Below are 20,858 nucleotides of genomic sequence, written 5' to 3'. Positions count from 1 at the left end.
AGAGGAGGTTACCGGGAGGTGAGGTAAGAAAGACGAGTGCTTCCAAGGGTTTTGTTGAAAATATATTATGAAAACATTCCCTCTGCCAAAGTTCTCACTTTGCCAAGCTAAAGGTAGGAGTGTATTTTATGACAGCTTTATAAAACCTTGGCGTCTTATAACACACAGGGCCTGATCCAGAGAGCCTTCACACAACAGCCTGTGTGTGAGGAACTTCCCCTGCCAAGCATATGACTGGCACTGCTGACTCTCTCTCCCCCTTACGTATATGTCACTTTATCATGCTTGAAGGGTGCGACTAAGAAGTAACACAAACACAAAACAGTGTCAAGGGCAGCGTAAGATTCACATCTTTCATTTTATTTCAATGTTTCTGCACAGAAGAATTAACAAAACTCCAAAGACTCCCCACATTTAAGTTCACTGTGGAACTAAGTGGTGGTGGTGGTGGTGTTTTTTTTAAAAAATAAAACAAAACAATAATAATTTTTGCTTCTGGGCTTATTTGTATTCCTCATTAAGTTTGGTGTTCACACTTATTTTTCCTTAGTACCTGTGGCTGGACAGCAGGCTCTAGAGCAGGGATGAGGACGCTGTGGCCCTCCAGCTGTTGTTGGGCTCCAATCCCCAGCAGCCAACAGGACCAAGGGTGATGGGAGCTGTAGCCCAGCAATATCTGGAGAGCCACAGGCTCCCTGCTCATGATCTAAAGGAAACCTCTGTGAGGCCATTAGCCACAGGCTGGAGCTCACTGCACTGAAAAGACAGAGCATAAGCAGGTACTGAGGTGCAGATTGTCAGTGTGAACAGACCCATATCAAGCTATATACTCTGTGTCCAAAAGTCATATCCCTCTATCCATTTCTCCTGCAGAAAAGGATACCCTTTTTAAAAATCCTCTTAAAATGAATGGCCTGAAGCTACTGTACTTCAATTCCTGTGTACAATTCCCTCCTGCCTTGGTATTCCCACCAGCGATAAGCATGTGTCACCTTCCTGATATGCTCCTCCTGAAATGAAACCTAATCCTCTTCTTTTTCTATGTAAGACTTGGTGCCCACACGGGCCATCTGCCGAGCCAGGTAGCGGTCTCTTGCTGACATCACTGTCTCCTCGTTACTACGCTTTGCAAATTTGCTCTGGCTCTCTGGAGGTTTCTCTGCTTCCTCTGCTCCCACCCCTGAAGTCCTGTGCTTCAATTCTAATGATCTCTCAGAGTTGGGGGGGTTTTCTCCCCTACTATCACTTTCTGGAGCCCGATGGCAATCTTTTGCCAAGGGCCCAGGGCTACTACCTTTCCTTTGCTTCTCCTCTTTGTGTTCCTGTGCCCCTTTGTCCCTTTCCCTATCCCTGTGCCTCTCTTTGTGCCTCTCTTTCTCTTGCTGTTCCCACTCAGAATACCTTTCCTCTCTGTCTCTCCATGTCTTCAGATCTCTCTCATAATCATCCCTCTCTTTCCTGTCTTTTCTCCTCTGCTTCTCATCCTGTTCTTCCCGTCTCCTATGATGGTTCTCGGGTCTAGAGCGCTCCTCTTTTTCATGGTCTTTGTGTCTTCTCTCGCGTTCCTTTTCCCTGTGCTGCCCACTTTTTTCCTTCCTTCCCCCACCCTCCTCTTTCTCTGGATGACTTGAAGGCACCTTTTGATGGCAGCTTCTCTCCTCGCTGGATGACCTTGAGTCCCTTCGGCTCCTGTGATGCCTGGAACTCTCCCCACTACGGTCAGAGTGGCCTTGCCGACTCTCTTTTTTGTTGCCAGTTCCGCTGTTTGTGTGTGCTTTAGCACTGTTCTCCTCATCACTAGTATGCATTTCCAAGTCACTGTCTGCATCTGGGTTATCTTCTGCTTTTAGAGGAATGTGGGAACTTGTCCGCTCATCCAGGTTTTTGCTTATTTGCTTGGAGTCACAGGAATTCCCACTGGGTTCTTCTTCCTTTATCCTACATTTTTTTCAAGACACAAAATAAAATTCACTCCCTGCCAACTCAGAACAACCTAGCATCATCTTATCCTCCAAAGCATACACCCACATTTCTAAGAAAAGCATGTTTTCATGTCAAGAATTTGTAGAAAACTGCAAGTTTACCGCATTTCTTTCACAACAAGAAACAGAAACTGCATGATCCTAGAGAGTATGCCACCTCTGAACACCAGGCACTGAGGACAATAAATGGTGCTGGCCATTATTTTAATGCCGTGTTTGGGTGCTTCCAAAAAAACTTTCTGGCTGCTACTTGAAACTAACAATGCATAATTGAAACATGTGGCATGCATGGCTAAATATTAATCTCTCATCCAGAATGTGTGTATCAAATGTTCAACTCCTGATTTGTGTTAAACAAGGTACCAACAGCATTCCTAGTTGGAGGGATTTAATATGGTTTCCTTATCACTCTGGTGTGCACTCATTTTGCCTACTGGAAGTGATGAGCAGAACATGTAGCAGTCATCATGGCTGCCATCTGTAATGAATGGTTGGCAAAGCCATGAGGCATAACAGGCACACACTCTCAGGCAGTATTTATCACCACCTGTTTTTCTGTCACCTATACCTGAACTTGTTTGGTTCACATCACGTGATCTCATCACATACTGGAGTAGGGTTCGGACCCAATGATTCATCAATCCGTGTTGTAAGCTCTGACTGGCAAGTACTTTAACACCCGTAAATATGACTCGGACTTTGGGTTTTCTCCAAATTAGCACAAATACGCTGTGAGCATTTATTAGTATTAATGAAACAAGAGATGCAAGATTTTCCATTTACCAGAAAAGGAGAATACTACTTCCTTATAAAGGATGACTACACTATTGCAAAATAGTCCTCCATAGAGGGAAAATGAGATGACATTGTCTTTAGTGACAGATATGCTCCAAATGCCCCAGTGACAGCATCTGTAACACTATGAGAAATTCGTATTTTGCTGATCAATCATGTTTATATACATACATTCAAGAGATATTCCTCTTCTGGAAAGATTAACACAAGACAAAACAAGGTGGTAACAGCTGAGAGTATAATTATAGCTACCAAACTGATAGGACCAGGGAAGTTTCAATGTTTCAGTCTTGGGTAGTTAATAAGGAAGCTAACATTTAAGGATATAACCCACACTGTTTACTTCACTAAAATTACCTGTCCAAGCAATCCAAATTATTCACCCAGAAAAGCAAAATTCTGCCACATATACATCAACTGGGTAAAAGCTTATGTAATTCTAAGTCACTTTAAGGCAATTTATGTAGTAAGTGATTAAAAAATGCTAATAATAATGATGGTGATGATTTTGAACATGCCTTTCAAATTAAGAGTGGACTTTGGCTAAGGGAAGGTAAAGCCAGCCTGAGATCTGAAAGTCACTAGTGCCATTGGTGTTTCTATAGCTTGCTTGGAAAAGGACACATGCACACACAGAGAGACCGTTTGTCAGGGGACATTAAGAAACATGCTAAGGTGCCAGCATTTTATAGCTGGTTTTCTTCTAGAATGTATTATGGACTCTACCTATGTCTGAAAAAACTTCTCCCTTCATTTAAAAAACACGTTAATTTCTTTTTTCGTAAAAAAAAGAAAAGACAACCACAGTGATGTACAGAGCAAATATGAAACATTTAAAAACAACTAAAAGAGAGCACCAAATGAACAATAAAAACAGACGCAAATGGGAACAAGTATAGCATCATGCAATTAAAAATGTATACAAAAACAGGAAGGAGACAGCCTTCCATGTCTCCCTGGTAACACCCCAAAGCCACATTGCCAACCTGGTGAAAGAGAACAGTAGTTTAATTACCCTCCATATGTTATTATTGAAGGATCACCCTGCAGGTCACAGATGTCTTGGCTTGATGCCAATAAGCCAGCCTAGGCTGCTCCCCACTATAGTCACATCACATCATCTGTAAGGAAACCTTTCCTCATTCATCCAGAGAGAGAGGAGGCACCCACTTGACCTCCGACTGCCATCCCACCCAAGAGTGGAGCAAAAATTCAGTCCCTTCTTTATGGTTATCAAACACCATGCACACTCTGGTTAGAATGAAACTCTCCATTCTGAGCTGAGGATTGCTAATTCGGACCAAACTCTGGCTCCATTGAGCTCAAAGCCATCAAGTAGATGCTAAAACTGTGACTGCCAAAGAAGCTGATTTTTCTGCATTTCAACCTTACCTGGCCTCCCGAAGGCTGCATTTGGGCATCTCCTCTTCCCCCACTGCCTGGTTTAGCAGGTGCCTGTAAAAGCCACTGAGATCCTTCTGCTTGGTCACATCCAGACATGCTAAAAAAAGGGAAGGAGGACATAAAATTAGGAATTATTATTATTTATCAATAACGCAGCTGGGAAAAAAGCTTCATTGCAAATGCCCACATTGCCTGGGATATCTGGAACAAAGCAGGGGTTGTACACAGTACTCAGATTATAGGGGCAGTGATGGTGGGGAACAGCCCCCTTAGCTACTGTTTTTAGAAAGTTATTGAGGAGAGAATGGTGTGGCTAAAACTGGGGATGTGGCAGGGATGGAGTTTGAGGGTCTCATCAATCTCTTGAGCACTAGGGAGTATAAGCAGCTGTGGTTCCCTCTTCAAAGAGACATGAAGGAGGCATTTCAGAATAATCCAACTGCTGATCACTGGTATGCATACATGCAGTCCAAAAAAGAAATCCAATATGGCAATTCTTAAAAACCACACACACTTCTTGTGCTGTGAAAATGATATTGTGATACAGTGCTGTACAGTGGCTAAGTGTTTGCTTTGAAGAGGGGAGATTTCCATACAAACCCCTGAGTTTTCTTTAAGCAAATGTCTCTCTCCCCCCAGCTTACTTCACAAGCTGCACATTATCCCAAACCAAAGGAACAGGGCCGGGAACAAAAAAAGAGTTCCCTTCTTGACACCTCCTCAAGGATACAACGTGTAAAGGAACACAACCACATCTGCCAGATGATTCCTACTTAAAGGTCATTTAGGCTACTGTGAGTTCAGAGTCTTGACAATTTGGTTCCTAGCACCCATGAGAGCAATCTATCAGCACCCTGGTCATCTTCCTCACCCTCAATTGCTGCCTCCCTCTTCTCTCTTTCCTCCTCCTCAGCTCTTTCTTGCAGTTTCTTCTTGTAGGCCGATGTTACAAAGGCTTCTTTGTCATCAAACGCGCCTCCTTCCAGTTCACGTTCTTTCTGAATCTTCTTCTCCATTCTCTTTTCCTGCTCCTTCTTCCTTAGCTCGGCCGCCTTGAGAATATTTTGGATGTACTTGGGCTGCAAAGACAAACAGCAATGAAGAAATGGAAGAAGACTGAAATTACCTGTGGCAAATAAATTGAAGATGCTGTGAATATTGTAAGATACATTTTACAGAAGCTACTGCTGCCACTCTGAGCTACCATCAGTACCAAGGAAAAGTTATTGAGCAGAGGCCCACAAAATCTGCCTGGTATCAGCAGCCAGGTGAAATATGTGCTTGCCACCAATCCTACTTGTGATGCTACACTTAAACCCTGAGTTTAAAGCTAGGGGACTCTTCCCAGTCGAACTGAGCCTCATCCAACACTTCGCATGAGGTGAGGAAGATTCCCTGTTATTCTCCAGAACATGAAGAGGACATATGGAAATATAGTGTTTTTCCAAAATTGGCTCTGGGAGAGTTCCCCAGGTTCTGGAGAAGGGTGAGAGAGAGCCAGGAAGCACATCTGTGGACCTGTGATCCTGAGAGATGAAGGTGATGTCCAACAAAAATGTGCAGGAAAGGGACAGTGTGATCCAAGTCTAAATCTAGTGTATCTGTAAGACTTGGGCTGAAATCTGACTGCAGAGGCTTGCAAAAGATAATTCTCCCTGAGCCCTCAGTTCTCAGTTCTCCATTTTTGAAGTAGGAATAGGGGTTGAAGTTGAAGGTAAACTTGAAAGAGGCGATGCAGTTTGTAAGAATAAAAAAGTGTCACTTGAATGATAAATAGCAGCATCAGCAGATCCCACTCCTGAATTTTCCATGATGTGCAGGGAGTGTTAACCTTTGATTCCCTTCCCCTCAGTGGCTCCACATCCCTCTTGGCCTCTTCCCACCCACAGCTGGAGGTCTTCACCGCCCCAAACATCCCTAGTGTAGAGAGGCAAAGACAGACATCATACTCATTTCCAGGTATGGACCTTTTTTTCCCCTTTCCCTGCAAGTGCGCTGGCATGACTTTCTGCCTTCTTTTGCTGTATGTCGTCGTAAATATTGTCATATTCATACACTGTGGAGTCTTCCGCCAATGCCCTCTGGATCTCAAGCTTGGTCTTTAAAAGGAAGGAAAGAAAGGTTATGGTATTTTCATTAGAGTCTTCCAGGAAGCTAGTCCAGCAATGTATTATCTATAATTATCTCGGTTAAGACAGAAGCTGCAAACAAGAGACTTTTATTAAAAACATTTAAGGCGCTAGTGCAGCCTTCCAGATGGTTATACAAGAGAAGTCTTCTCCTCCTTGCTGCCAAGCTTCTGCTTCCAAAGACCTGTGCTGTTTATTCACCCCTCACTGCTCCATTCTGGAAGTTTGTGCTAGAATCTTAAAGCCAAAATAACAGCCCCATCACGCGGCCCTGTGTCTCTCTGACTGGAAATGCAGCACATCACTATTTACCTGTGTTGAGGATGTGCTCTCTGACTTTGGGCCAGAAAAAACATAAGACAGAGACAGACAGCCACTGGAATAGAAAGCTGATACAATGGTAGTGTTAGCCCATCATGGCAAACTAAAGGTAAAGGTAAAGAGACCCCTGACCATTAGATCCAGTCGTGACCGACTCTGGGGCTGGGGCGCTCATCTCGCTTTATTGGCCGAGGGAGCCGGCGTACAGCTTCCGGGTCATGTGGCCAGCAGGACTAAGCCGCTTCTGGCGAACCAGAGCAGCGCACAGAAACGTCGTTTACCTTCCTGCCAGAGCGGTACCTATTTATCTACTTGCACTTTGATGTGCTTTTGAACTGCTAGCTTGGCAGGAGCAGGGACCGAGCAACGGGAGCTCACCCTGCCGCGGGGATTCGAACCACCAACCTTCTGATCGGCAAGTCCTAGGCTCTGTTGTTTAACCCACAGCACCACCCGCGTCCCTAATCGCAAACTATGGTTCCCACTTTTGCTCCTCTCCTCTAGACAGCAGCAGTAACAAACACTCTTGCCTGGCTTAGAGTTACATCCAAGGATCACAGTTTGTTTCACTCTAAAAAAACCACAATGTTGCACCATGGTTTGTTCTCTCCTATCAACAAACCACAAACTGCAGGTTGGACATAATGCTAACCCAGAGATCATGGTTTGTTGCTCCTGCTCACACTAGTGCCTGAGCAAAATGAGAACAATCTTCATGGTTATTGTAACCCACTTTGTCTCCCTGGCCCAAGAAACACTATGACTGATTATATATACAGAGAAGTATGTGTTCATTTTTATGCACACACAGGCAAGGTCTATAACAGGGACGTCCAGCTCCCAATAGTATGCAATCTATTCACAGTATAAAAAAACTGGCAGTGATCTACCCATTGTCGTAAAAAGACTGGCAGTGATCTACCCAAAGTTGTGGAGGCTTTTTTTAGGAAGCCAAAATTGTGGGTTGTTTTTTGTTTTTTTGTAAGGAGATCGCTGAGCGGCCAGAGATCAACCAGGAACTCCCCATGATCTACCAGTAGATCGCGATCCACCTCTTGGGCATGCCTATTCTATAACATTCCCCTCTTCCCAGTAGAGAAACCCAAGTGTGAGTCTAAGTTAACTCTACCACCTTGCCCAGAAGCCCCAGGGAGCAACTGAGTAAGCCTTCTCCCTTCCCTACAGGAAACCAAGGGGCCATGAATGTTTCCACTAGGTGCAAACCACAGAGATGTTATCTCTCATACTCATCATAATCTGCAAAACCATCTTCTGTGTTTATGTAACCCAAAGGCCAGTATTTCTATTACAGAAAAAATTATTGGCTCCATGTCTTTTCTCTCTATCACAATTTAGCCAAGTGTGGTGGAAATCTAAACAGTGGACAAGTTCCTTTTGTTTTCTCATAGTATTAAGACTTTCATTCTGAAACAAAAGTTACACAAGTAGTCAGTCAAGGAGTCCTATATTTGATGTCAGAGAAGGAATTTGCCTCTCCTGGTGGTTTTTACAGTGTGGATGCTAAATTAGTCTCCACGTTTAATGGTGCATTGTAAACTATGAGTAGATATATGGCAACCTGCTTCAAGGCTTGCAGCAGGGTTGTTTTTCTGTAACAACTTGACATAGCCAAAATAAACCCAAGAAAAACAGAGTTGTATAAAAGCGGAACTGTTTATTACGCAAACAAAGTCATGGAAACTAAAAATTCAAGCTTTGATATAAATTATGTCATTGTTAATAAGGAAAGTGTTGCAGTTCCAAAACCGAGTGCCAAGAGGACAGGGCTGGTGTGTAAAATTATGAGGATGAATCACATAAAATAATCCAATAATTCATTTATACATTACACTAATATAATTTAAAAAAAAAACTATTATGAAAAGAAGAACAGCTGCCACTCTAATTTTTTTAACACTTGCTGCCAAAACTTGGTGAAATATACTGGTTGACAGCCCTATAGGAAAACCATTAGCCTTGTCAGGTGCCAGTGTTAACCTCCTATTTCTAAACATTTGCACTGGTGTAGGACAGCCAGGTAAATAAGCCTACCAAAGTTGCTGGTCTGGATTTCTTTTCTTTTCTACTGTTGGCTAAGAAGCTAAACTGCATTTCACTGCAGGCTGTAGAACACGCTCCTCTGCAACAAACATGAAACTGCGGTCTGCCAGCCTCTTGGCAGGCTAGTAAAAAAAAAAAAGTGCTTTCTACCAAGCAGATTTGTGGAGGAGAGACAAGACTGATCTGTCTCTCCTCTACTAGATTGCTTACTTTCCTGAATGGAATTACTGATTGTCTATGGCTACCAGGCAAGTTGTTACATTGAAGGCTTTACTAAAATCTTATTGGAGGGTTGGGGCGGAGACACTAGCATTACCTCAATGCATGATAGTGGAAAGTCAGATTTTAAGATGGAGCATGCTGTCTTGGTTATTGGCATTACCCTGTTCTAATTTAGGTGGCGTGTTCCTCAGGAGAGAGCATTTTCTCTTTCTATACATTTCAGGGCAAATTGCCATATACATTGATTATCAGTATAACAATCACCACCATATATATATTTGTGTAATGAGACCAGAAACCAAGGAGTAAGATGTGTGTGTGTACACATATTGCCAACTTACTTGTTTCATTGCTTGCTTTTTTAAGGCTTCTCGTTGAAGGCTCTCACCCACAGAAGACTGTAAAGGGGAAAAAATATTTTGCATATTAAGTTACATATAAATATGCTATTTTTGTTTTGTATAGCCCACAATAGTTTAAAAAATAAATAAGGTTGCAGTCCTAAGAACACTTGCCTGGGAGTATGCCCCCAGAGAGACTGACTTCCAGTATTAATATGACCATGTTGAAGGTCAATGCAAGTTTGCTACATTTTCAAAACAGTTTAAAAGCAAATAAATATGGAAGTTCATCAGTAGAGAAACACTGTCATCTGCATCCATAGAAAAGAAATTTCCAACAACTGAAATGCCAATATCATTTTCTTTGTCCATAAAGTACTGTATTGAGAAGAGCTATCTGGTCAACATAGCCATCTGCACACTGATGATATATTAAGTCCCAATGAAGATGGTGGGACTTAAGAATAAACATGGTTATAATAATAATTTTATCACAGTGGTACCTCGGTTTTCGAGCGTCTCGGAAACCGAACGTTTCAGTTTCCAAACGCTGAAAACCCCAAAGTAATTGCTTCCGTTTTGAACGTTTTTGGGACATTTAACAGCTTCTACTGCATTTTATTCAGTTTTCTCAACTGACTTTGCCAACTGCCCTTTGCACCTCGGTTGTCAAACCGTCTTCCGGAACAGCTTATGTTCGACAACCAAGGTACCATTGTATTTATACCCCACCCATCTGGCTGGGTTGGTCCAGGCACTCTTGGGATTAGGAAGACAGAAAGCTACCTTATACTGTTTTAGTGAAATATTTATGTTCAAACTGTTGCTTTTCCCTTTGTTAAGCATCGTACTATATTACAGCTTATGATGCAGGTACATTACTACATTAGAAATTGAGAAACTCAGCCTGTAAGCCTGTGATCGGGGCTGGCTGTGAAATAGACCTGGGCCAGATCTGACCTGCAGCTGGAGAAGATGTTGCTCTTGCTGAGAGGCAACAGCAGAAAGGCAAGGCAAGGCAGGGCAAGATACTGGCTGGGCCCTTCATGTGGACTGTGGCAGATGTTGTAGGCACCATATAGGGCTCCAACTCCATGGGGATATGTTCGGCTGTTTGTCAGAGCTCACCTAGCACCATACATCTCTAACTCAGTTACCTAAGCCTGCTCTGAAGATGTAAAGAGCAATTCAGTAATCACAAAGTGGTTATTTTGTAAGTAGGATACCACGCACACACCCCACCTCCAAAGCACATTATGCGGGAAGAACATCACACTAGAAAGCAGTGTATTAAGAACAGCAATGGAAACAGCCCTGCTAACTTAGTTCAGAATGCAGTTTCCTTATTCCCAATAAAGTGAAGCACACCAGATCTCTTCTTCACATTTCCTAATTCTACATAGACCTGCAACTCCCTATGTTTGCTGAACAAATGTAACTACAAAGACCACTTGTTTATAGAGCATTAGCAATCAAATATTCCTTTCCCTCCACCAGGTGACAGGGGAACATGAAAAATATCTTTTTTAACATTTTGGCAGCTATCGTAGTTTTCCAATCCTGCCATGACTCATACTGAACATCAGCTTTTCTTACAAGTGGAATAACTTTTGTCACCAGCACTTCATAATACTAAAAAAAAGCAACTGGAAAACAAGCAGCAGGTAATTTTTTATTTTATTCTTATACATTGATGTCCAAGTGGGATGAAGAAAGCTGACTCACCATGACACACAGCAAATTGAAACTGACTTGAATATTAATTTGCTCTTGCAGAAGTGCCATATGCCATTTTTCTTGTTTCTGACACAGAACTGAACTATCAACAATAAAGGTTCTCTAGGTTTTGAATTGCACTCATGTATGCTGCTTTCCTACCTCCTTGAAGTACGAAGCAAATGTTTGAACAACTCTTTTATGCCAATGTACTGTGGTGCTGAATCTAGAACTGCTCACCTGAAGCTTCAAATAACAGGGGGTTGCACTAAATGAGCCTTGGGGTCCTTTCCAACTTTACGATTCTATGATAGGAGTGGCTACAATGAAGAACCCATTGTATATGCCCCTGTAAGAAGGCACCTAGAACCAAATACCAAGTGCTGTAAAAGAAGAGGAGAGCTTTCACTTCTGAACTCCGCAATGGCACCTGGCAGGCTGCTGCTGGAAGGAGAATACTAGACTAGATAGACCTTTGGTGTTCATCCACCATAGCCATAGCTGCATTAATAAACCCGGCCATGGTCAGTCTATATGTCATTCTTTTATCATGAAGAAACAGGTTTGGGACTAGCTCAGCTGGACAATGAATCAAAAGCACTACACAGGAAGCATAGATCAACTGACCTTTGGAAGATGCTGATTGCCCTATCCATGACTGATTAAGAAACATTGCTTACTGGCTCTGAAGGAAGGTTGGCCATGCATCCAGAAGATAAAGGTAAAGGTAAAGGTACCCCTGACCGTTAGGTCCAGTCGCTGACAACTCTGGGGTTGCGGCGCTCATTTGGCTCTATAGGCGAGGGAGCCAGCGTTTGTCCACAGACAGCTTCTGGGTCATGTGGCCAGCATGACTACGCCGCTTCTGGCAAACCAGAGCAGCGCACGGAAACACCGTTTATCTTCCCACCGGAGTGGTACCTATTTATCTACTTGTACTTTGACGTGCTTTCAAACTGCTAGGTGGGCAGGAGCTTGGACCGTACAATGGGAGCTCACCTCGTTGTGCATTAATTGCCTCAGAAAATATGTCTTCAACTTGAGGGACTTAGCTAATTATACTTCAACTCAAAATAACTGACATATTTTGTCCAATATTTTCATGAAATTGGTCTATTCTTCATGCATAAGTCATTTCTCTCCATCAAAATATTTAAAATTCACAATAGTTTTTCCCAGACCTGCCTGTAGGCAGTTAAGTGTACTAGTGTCTGGAGATTATGCAAACAATAAAAGTAATATAGAGGCCTCAATTTCAGTACATAAAATTCTAAAGCGGTCCACCTGTCATTTGTTTGGACAGCGCGCCAAGAAGTTTAAGGAAAACAGCGCCAGCACAAACACCTCTTCCAGAGCTTTATGGGTGACAATTTCCTGTTGTGCTGAGAGGATTGATAGATGGGAACTTCCTGTTCTTTTGTATTATTTCTACTTATCAACAGGTCGTTTATTAAAGAACCTTACGAAGTCAGCAATCTGGCATGGGATTTCTGTTTGCCCCCAATCATGGTATTCTTTGGGGACACAAAGATTGAACTTATAATATTTTCTGAAAGGGAAAACTCCCTTTGTTTCTCCCTAAAGGGAAAAGAACTGAAGCACAACGAGAACTGCAGAGTTTGTTCCCCATATTGCAAATCTTTTAAATTTTTACTTTATTCTATCCATTTTCATTATTCCTCTTTTATTTCAATCCTTCTTTCATGCTTTTGCTACACCTGGTACAGCCTTCTCTTAGGCTGCCAAACTGTTTTTTTCTTCTTGACACAGAGTACCCTTTTAAAATAAGATTTATAAAGTGCTCCAACAGCTTCACAAGCTCTCTTACCCCTGCCTATAAAGCAGCTAGAATGGATGAAGAGCATCACTCCCTCTTTATCTTGTGGATCAGATAAAAAAAGATATTATAGGGTTGTTCTACTCCTGAAATAAGGAAGGCTGCACATTTTTTAAAAGTATTTCAACTATTTATATATCACTTATCATTGTAGTCTCAGTCAGAGAGGCTGGACCAAACAGACCATTTTGGATTCAACTGTCACATGAAACAGATTGGCAACACATCAAGGTGTGTGTTGGCTTCTGGATTAGAGTGAAGGAAATGAAGGTTCACAGAAATATTGGATATGCTGACCTCTCTTCCATTAAAGCTACACAGAGCAGCAGGCTTTAATAACTCTTGATCTTTCTTTTCTTTTTTAAGAGTTAAACTCAGTCTTAAGTGGGTGGGTAAAACTCCACATATTGCTTTTATTACTAGCTAACAATACATTTAGCATCAGAAGCATAAGGTTTGTCACAAAATGTTCACAGCATTCTTTGTGAATGATAGCATCCAATGAGCTCTTTTTAACTTGTAGAACTATAAAACTTCAAATGGGACACTGTACTACCTTTTCTTGTTTGACTAAACAGGGTTTGAAGCAACAGACTCCTGACACCCACGGAGGCTGCAGAGAAGAGGAAGAGGGGTGCCCTGCTCCAGAGTTCTACAAAACATCATTTTTCACCAACTTCAGCTGGCTAAAGTCCTTCTGCTTCTTCAACATTTACCTCTTGCTGCACATCAAGATTGGAACTGCCTCTGTAACCACCTGAGTGATGTACTGTCTCTAACTTCCATTGAAACTTTCCTTAACGCTCACTTTTTCCATCTCTCTAAGTACCCCCTGCCTACATTTCCTTCCCATTCCTCCTTTGTTTCCTCCGTGTCAAATTTTAGTCTGGAAGCTCCTTAGAACATGTATCTGCCCTCTTGTACTATGTAAATTTATCTTTCAAATAATTCATACACTCCTTGATTGTAAAAGAAAAGAAAACTCCATGGAGTTTACAGAAAGCAACAGACATGCTGATGGCACCAAATAAATAATTTTTTTAAACCCAGAACATTACTTTACCTCCTTTAAGCCTAATACAGCATCGGTCCTAAAACCAGTCCTGTTCTCCATGCATACTCATACACATTCACTTCGCTGTATAACTTGGAAATTATAAGAGAAAGATTAAACAACCTCTCAATACAGCAAAGAAAATCTTAATGAAATATGCATAGTAACATTTTTTTAACGGAACAAAAGTTTTCTATCTAATATATGATCGCCATGGCCAAGTCAGGTGTGCAGGTTTGCTGGCATGGACTTTATTAGAGTTCAGTTATAAATACACCATCTTCAGACACGCAAGGCGTAGTTTTTGCTGATATGGAAGCAGCCAGGAAATGAAACCCCTCCCAAACGCAGCTCCTTATCTCAGAAAGGCCTAAAATTATTACTAAACTAATAAAGTAATTTTGTTTTTTAAAAATGATCTTATTTTTTGGTTGATGATAAAGGCAGTCGCTGGATTTATTACCTACTTTGTGGGCTGTGAAATAACATGGGGAGTTCTGTAAGATGCTTCCCCCATCACCCGCCATGCCAGATCAAAGGGACAATATAAAGAGGCTATCATTCTCCTCAGTACACTCTATTTGCAAATGAGAGGATCTGTCTGAAAAAAAATCATAATCAATTTTTTGTGTGCGTGTGAAAAGCCAATTGACAACCACCCATTAAACCAGTGATGATGCATATTTTTCTTCTCTTTAAATAGTACATTAGACTAGAAGTTAGTAAATCATTGCCTATTTCTCATTAGTTAAGAGAAGATCAGTCATGGGCAAAAGCAGAAATAGAGTGTACAGGAGAAAGTGGGGGACCTAAGGATACTCTGGGAGGGCACTGAATGTCAATAAGAAAGCTCTAAACAATTTGTCTACTGGGCTTAATGTTATAAAGTTTTGCAACTAAGAATATTGCCTGCTGATTTTTCTTCAGATCGGCATCATTAAAAGGACTAGTGACTTCATTTCTTTTTAAATGAAAGTTGAAAATGCAGGGGAAAGGTCTGGGGTACCCGAGGGTCCCAAAGAAACAGCTTGTTTCCTTTTACCCATTGTGTTGAACCAGAGGTGAACTGTTCCAGAAGCTTTGCTAAAAACACCATCTTGGTAGTCAATATAACCCCAAAATTAATTGATAGTTGTTTTAGCAATGAGCTCACTTGCTTTGATATAAACTAATTGGCTTACTTTGATGCTATCCTTATCTGTGGGCTTGGGACGCTGGGCTAAGCCCAAAAAGGGGAACTATCTGTAAGATTTGGGAATTTGCCACCTAGGCCTTCATCTAGTTAGGTGAAATAATGTATGCTGCTTTGTGTATATTTTATTTAATTTATTTATTATATTTATTAGTATAAAGAACATTTTCATGTTTGCTTGGGTGCAAACAAGCCATCTCCTTGTTGCAGTGTCTGTCCTGTGTCTGCAAAGCCTAGATGAACTGGCAGGCTACTTTGCTGTAAGTCTACACCTTCTTTAATAAAGCACTAGAACTGGCCATTCTGCTGCTTTTGACATCCTTCTTTGGTATTCCTGTTTCCGCCTACTCTCATGAGCCCTCCTTTGGGCCAATGATTCAAAACAGCCATAGGGATCAGAGACCATCCCATCCTTATAGCTTTGCCCTGGGTTTTGTTTCTATGTGATAGGGAGTTGCTTCAACCTGGATTAGATCATTGGTCCATCTAGCTCAATGCTGCTGACACTGACAGGCAGCAACTCTCCAGAGTTTCAGACACAGGTCTTTCCCAGACCTAATTCAAAATGCTGGAGACTGAACCAGAGACCTTCTGCAAGCAACACATGTGCTCTATTGTTGAGTTACAGTCCTGCTCCAAGGCTCTTCTATGTCACACCTAAATGTCACAAAGCAAACTAAATCCAGTAACTGGCTTTTTATATATATAGCACTAACTGACTTATGTATTATAATGTTAATTGCTATAAACCAATCAAAAGTTTAAATTATGGCACCTGTATCTTTAACATATTTTTGTAAAGTTTTTTATTGTATAATGTATTTAAAGCAGTCTAACAGATAAAACTTAGAAGATGAAAAGCAAAACTATAAAATTAGCAAATTGGCACGCAGAATGAGTACAGTTGCACATGGGTTAAAATAACAAAGCCAAAGTAAAAACTTTCATTGTTATCTGATTATCAAGTATCGTTCCAGATTTACCAGGCTTGTAGCAAAGTTTGTTTTGAAAATGATGGCTCTGCTGTATATGTCATAAAAGACTGCCAAATCATATAAAAAGTGCCTTGATGTTCTAGTCCCTGTTGAAATCTCCAATTATACAAAGGGTGACATAATGGGTCAGTGCATCTGGCTGTTAACCAGAAGGCTGGTGGTTCACTCAGGGATGGCTGTATGCAGGATTCCTGTATTGCAGGGGGTTGGACTAGATGACCCACGGGGTCCACTGCAACTTACAATTCTATGATTCTATGTGTAATATTCTTAATTATAGATGTATTCCAGAGTGAGTGATACCAAGTGTCCAGTTTTCCACTGAATTTAAATTACTATTCCTGCTGCTAAGATCAAAGTATATTTAACATACTGATAAGAACTTAGGTTGTGAAACATCCTGAAAGCAGCAATACTGAGCCTTCATCTATGAGAATTAAGCCTATTTATAGACTAAGTAGTCCTTCCACACTGCTTGCAAATAATTTTCTCACAAAGAATAATAGAAACAGATACTTAAATGATGGTTCTATGGCATGCAGCACCCTCTACTGGAAAAACAACTTATACTACAGGGGGGTTATTTTAAAGTTAAATTATAAGGTAGGCCCATATCCCCTGTGTATACTGGGATCACACTGTCAGATGAGACTTCTGAGCCAAACGCTTTCTCAGATTCGTCTGACAGACACAAGGAGTAGCATCTTCTTTCTACAGTACTTGTAATTTGTCTTTATGGAACTCCACCCCAAGAGACACCTGAACAGCCCACTTTTTAAAAGGCCTTTAAGGCGGTAGATAAATCCCTCCTCATTCAGAAAGAATTCAGCAGGCTGGCTAGGCTGTTCAACAACATATAGCTATGCAGGTCTACCCAAAAGTAGGTCACAACTGAGTTCAAATGACATTACTCCCAGGATGCTTGGTAGAATACTAGGCTGGCTTACTGATCTGCTGCTACAGTGATTTTGAACCTGTATTTTAGTTGGTTTAAATAAATTTAAATTTAGTTTTAACTGGAATTTTTGAAAACTGCACTGGAAGCCTCCATATATATATCTTGGACTTTGTCCTCTTACAAACATAATAAATGAAACAAAGCACAACAAAAAACTAACCTCATCATCTGAGTCATCCATAAACACTGCATGTTTGACAAAGGTTTTCTGCTGCACTTTCTTGGGAAATATAAGTCCATATCTGTGGAGAGAAAAATGAATATTGAATATATGTTCAGTAGTCTTAGTACTGTAATGTATTTTTCAGCAAAGTCGGAAATGTAAAGAAGAAACACAAAACAGCACTAGCTTTGCTGACAGCATGGAAAACAGGGCCTTGACTGACTGACTGCAGCTACCAAAGCTGAGGCTGCTGAACAGACTCTTGGGCTGGAGAATTGTGGCTGTTGTTTATGTTAATTTTTTGTATCTTTATTTTTTTAATGTTATGAGTTATATGGAAATTGTTCAATTTGGTTATGTACTTCTTATGTTTTATTTATTGTTTATGATTACTTTTGTTATGTTTGTAATTATGTGAAACATGATGCCATTTAATTAAGGAAATTAGGCAAGGAGACATGGTGAGTGTTCTTTCTGCTTTTATAAATCAAACAAAATATGTTGGCCATTCATACTGGGTCAAGTAATCTGGATTCTTGTATCTATTGTTTATAATTTATTTGCCTTCTCTTTACATTATTTTCATATTCTTATATTGGATTAATGTTTTAGCCACACTGAGGGTGCCACAAAATGCTATAACTGTTATTAATATAAAAATAAAAAAAAATTATTAGATCAAAGTAATGAAGTGGATAAAACAGTATTTTTGAAGGAAAAAGCATACAAGTGGGTCAGAAGCATCTCTGTTTCGAGAGAATCTGCAAGAGTTACAACAGGTGCCATTTGGGAAGAGGCATCATCTCCTCTGTGTTAGAGAAAGAAAGATGCTTCTTTTAAAACAGTGCCTGCCAACTGCAGTTTAAGTGCTTGCATCAAAAATAATAAAGTACTTTTAAGAACTGCCATTAATGGAGGAGGCAGCTTCTTTTTCCCAGCTAGCAACAGTGTGACATAGTGGTTAAAGTCACATTCCCAAACTTGACACACTGCAGAGTGTAGATGTTTCGGACTCTAACTCCCATCAGCCCAGCCCATCACACCAGTACAGTGGTGCCCTGCAAGACGAATGCCTTGCAAGACGGAAAACTCGCTAGACGCAAGAGTTTTCCATTTTGGAGGTGCTTCACAAAACGAATCTCCTATGGGCTTGCTTTGCAAGACGAAAATGTCTTGCGAGTTCCTGCAGGGTTTTTTCCCTCCCCCCCTTTTCTAAGCCGCTAAGCCGCTTATCAGCTGATCCGATAAGCCGATAAGCTGCTAAAAGCCGCTAATAGCGCTAATCCGCTAATCCGTCAATGGGCTTGCTTCGCAAGACGAAAAAACCGCTAGACGAAGAGAATCATGGAACGGATTCTTTTCGTCTTGCGAGGCACCACTGTACAATGCTGGGGCTGGAGGGCACCAGATGGGAGAAAGCCTGAGTTAAAAGTGTCAAGACTAGGCCTAGGGGAGACACAGGCAAATCTCCACTCCACCAAAGAAGCCTGCTGGGTGACCTTTGGCCAGTCACTGTCTTTCAGCCTAACCTGCCTCACAGGGGTGTTGTCAGGATTTCAATGGGAAGGCACATAGAATCATATAAACCACCTTGAGGTTGGAGAAAGGTGGGATATAAATGCAATAAATAAATAACACAGCGCAACCCACGCTCCTGCAGGGTTGAGTCTTGGGGGCAGGGAGGAAATCACACACAGTGCGGCCTAGAGGTCAGAGCAGCCTTTCTCAACCTTGGGTCCCTCAATGTTGTTGGACTACAACTCCCATCATTCCTAGCCAGCATGACTAGCGGTCGGGGATGATGGGAGTTGTAGTGAAAGGACATCTGGGGCTGAGAAAGGCTGGGTGAGCGGGTCAGACCAACACCTGGGGGCGACCCCAGTTTGAATCCCCCACCATGCCATTGGGCCTAACCTACCTCACAGGGGGGGATTAATGAATGTTCACCACCTTGAGCAACTTGGGAGGGAAAGGGGTAACGGAAATGCAATAAATAATGATAAATAATTGGGAGGGGAGCCTTGTTCCTCATCGTTTCCCCCCAAATCCCCACTAAACCTTCTGGATCAGACCCGCCTCGCCCTCCCCGAAAAATCGCCTCAGTCCCGCCTCCTCTCTCGGCCACCCCGAAATTACCTCAGCCCCATCTTCCGGCCCTACTTGCCTCCTCCTCATGCCCCCCCCTCAGCCCCCACCACGACCTCACTGCCGCCTTGGCCTCCCTCCCGACAGGTGGTGCCCCCTCCTCGGAAAATAAAATAAAACCGCCTCGGTCCCTTCCTGGGCCTTGTCAGTTTCGACGCGCACGGACCCAGGCTGGGGGTTTCCCCTCTCCCGGCTCCGTTTCTCCTCCACGCCGCCCCTGCCTTTTCTTGCCCCGATTCCCACCCCGACCCCGCGGCTCCTTCCCTTCGGTTCCCTCTCCACCCCAACCCCAAACCCCCCATCCTGGTTCCCCCTCAGCTCCGCGGCCCCCTCGCCTCCCCTCCCCCACACTCACTGCTTGCTCGGAGCCGCCATCTTGGCGACGCGGCGCGAGGGCGGGACGAGAGAGGGAGCAGCTGAGGACAGCCGCCGCCGCCGCCGAGTTGCTCTTTCCCGCCTCTTTTTCTCGCCTCAGCTTCTCGCCCGGCAACTGCGGATTCGACGCCGCCTCGCATTCTCTTCGCCAATGTTTATTCCCACACACTCACTTAATTCCCGCAATTATTGTTACTATTACCGCTTCAGGGTCTTTTTATCAATATAATTCCCCCCTATCTTATTCGTTCTTAATATTACCACCTCAGAACAGTGCTGGAGTTACTGTATAAGCTAAACAAGCTATAGCTTAGCGCCCCACTTTCTTGGGGGCCCCCAAAAAAATTAAAGGGGGAAAATGGATGTGCATTTCCAAAACATAAGATAAAAAATGAATGAAATAAAGCCTACATACAGCAACAGTGTTTCGTGTTGTGTAGGCTCCTGTTTCTTATGTGCAAATGGCTTTCGATACCTATTAGGTCCTTAAACTACCAACAGCGACAATTTGTTGTTGACAAAGGACAGCTGGACATATAAAGGGCCCCATTCCCTTCAGTAGCTGAGGGCCTCATCGAACCTAAATCTGGCCATCCTTCAGAGTCTCTTGGTTATGGGCAATGTCACAGATCTGGGCATGGGGGTAGCCAGGATTTTTGTTAGGGGGGCAGGACTTTTATTAGGGGGGTAAGACCTACGTGATTGGTCTGTTAGTTAAATATTTCTTTTGTTTTACTTAATCTAGGGGGGGCAATTGCCCCCCTCCGCCGCCCCAGGCTATGCCCATGCTCTTGATCATTATTTCCCCCAGCTTTCTAAAAAACTGTTATTACTACCACTTCTGCTTCTCTTTATTAATATTGTATTTTTCTGGTAAAAGGTAAAGGACCCCATGACGATTGAGCCCAGTCAAAGGCGACTATGGGCTTGCGGCGCTCATCTTGCTTTCAGGCTGAGGGGGCTGGTGTTTTTCCACAGACAGTTTCCGGGTCATGTGGCCGGCAGGACTAAACCGTTTCTTGCACAAAGGGACACTGTGACAGAAGCCCAGGGCCGGATTTAGGTTTGATGAGGCCCTAAGCTACTGAAGGGAATGGGGCCCTCTGTATGTCCAGCTGTCCTTTGACAACAACAAATTGTCGCTGTTTTTTGTGTTGAATATATGCTA

The 20,858-nt window shown here is 42.4% G+C and overlaps 1 protein-coding gene and 1 long non-coding RNA gene across 3 annotated transcripts; one reads left to right on the top strand and one right to left on the bottom strand.

Moving 5' to 3' along the window:
• Positions 1 to 339: 339 nt before the first annotated feature.
• Positions 340 to 19,786, bottom strand: NSRP1 (nuclear speckle splicing regulatory protein 1). 2 transcript variants are annotated; one of them, XM_082201142.1, is made up of 7 exons: positions 19,671 to 19,786; positions 17,168 to 17,249; positions 9,256 to 9,312; positions 6,149 to 6,280; positions 5,053 to 5,260; positions 4,170 to 4,278; positions 340 to 1,938 (listed from the first exon to the last, which is right to left on the bottom strand). In XM_082201142.1, the coding sequence occupies exons 1-7, from the start codon at positions 19,688 to 19,690 to the stop codon at positions 1,023 to 1,025; spliced, it is 1,524 nt and encodes a 507-aa protein (XP_082057268.1). In that variant the 5' UTR covers positions 19,691 to 19,786; the 3' UTR covers positions 340 to 1,022. The 2 variants fall into 2 exon arrangements, with proteins under 2 accessions (XP_082057268.1, XP_082057269.1); XM_082201143.1 differs by lacking the exon at positions 19,671 to 19,786 and adding an exon at positions 19,482 to 19,573.
• LOC309519908 lies at positions 10,753 to 13,847 on the top strand. The gene is made up of 2 exons (XR_014214063.1): positions 10,753 to 10,919; positions 13,387 to 13,847. It is a non-coding gene; the product is annotated as an uncharacterized lncRNA (long non-coding RNA).
• Positions 19,787 to 20,858: the final 1,072 nt, after the last annotated feature.

The sequence above is a fragment of the Podarcis vaucheri genome (genome assembly GCF_965113315.1).
Source record: "Podarcis vaucheri genome assembly, chromosome: 15".
Taxonomy (NCBI): domain Eukaryota; kingdom Metazoa; phylum Chordata; class Lepidosauria; order Squamata; family Lacertidae; genus Podarcis; species Podarcis vaucheri.
The sequence above is the reverse complement of the archived record's forward strand: the minus strand, read 5'-3'. Positions and strand labels throughout refer to the sequence as shown.

Bases quoted from the DNA above. Each gene is read 5' to 3' on its own strand.
- NSRP1 (XM_082201142.1), bottom strand. From the start codon at position 19,690: ATGGCGGCTCCGAGCAAGCA. The intron at 17,250-19,670 runs GTGAGTGTGGGG...TTCTCTCCACAG, and splicing joins ATGGCGGCTCCGAGCAAGCA to ATATGGACTTATATTTCCCA. The intron at 6,281-9,255 runs GTAAGTTGGCAA...TTCCTTTTAAAG, and splicing joins AAAAGCAAGCAATGAAACAA to ACCAAGCTTGAGATCCAGAG.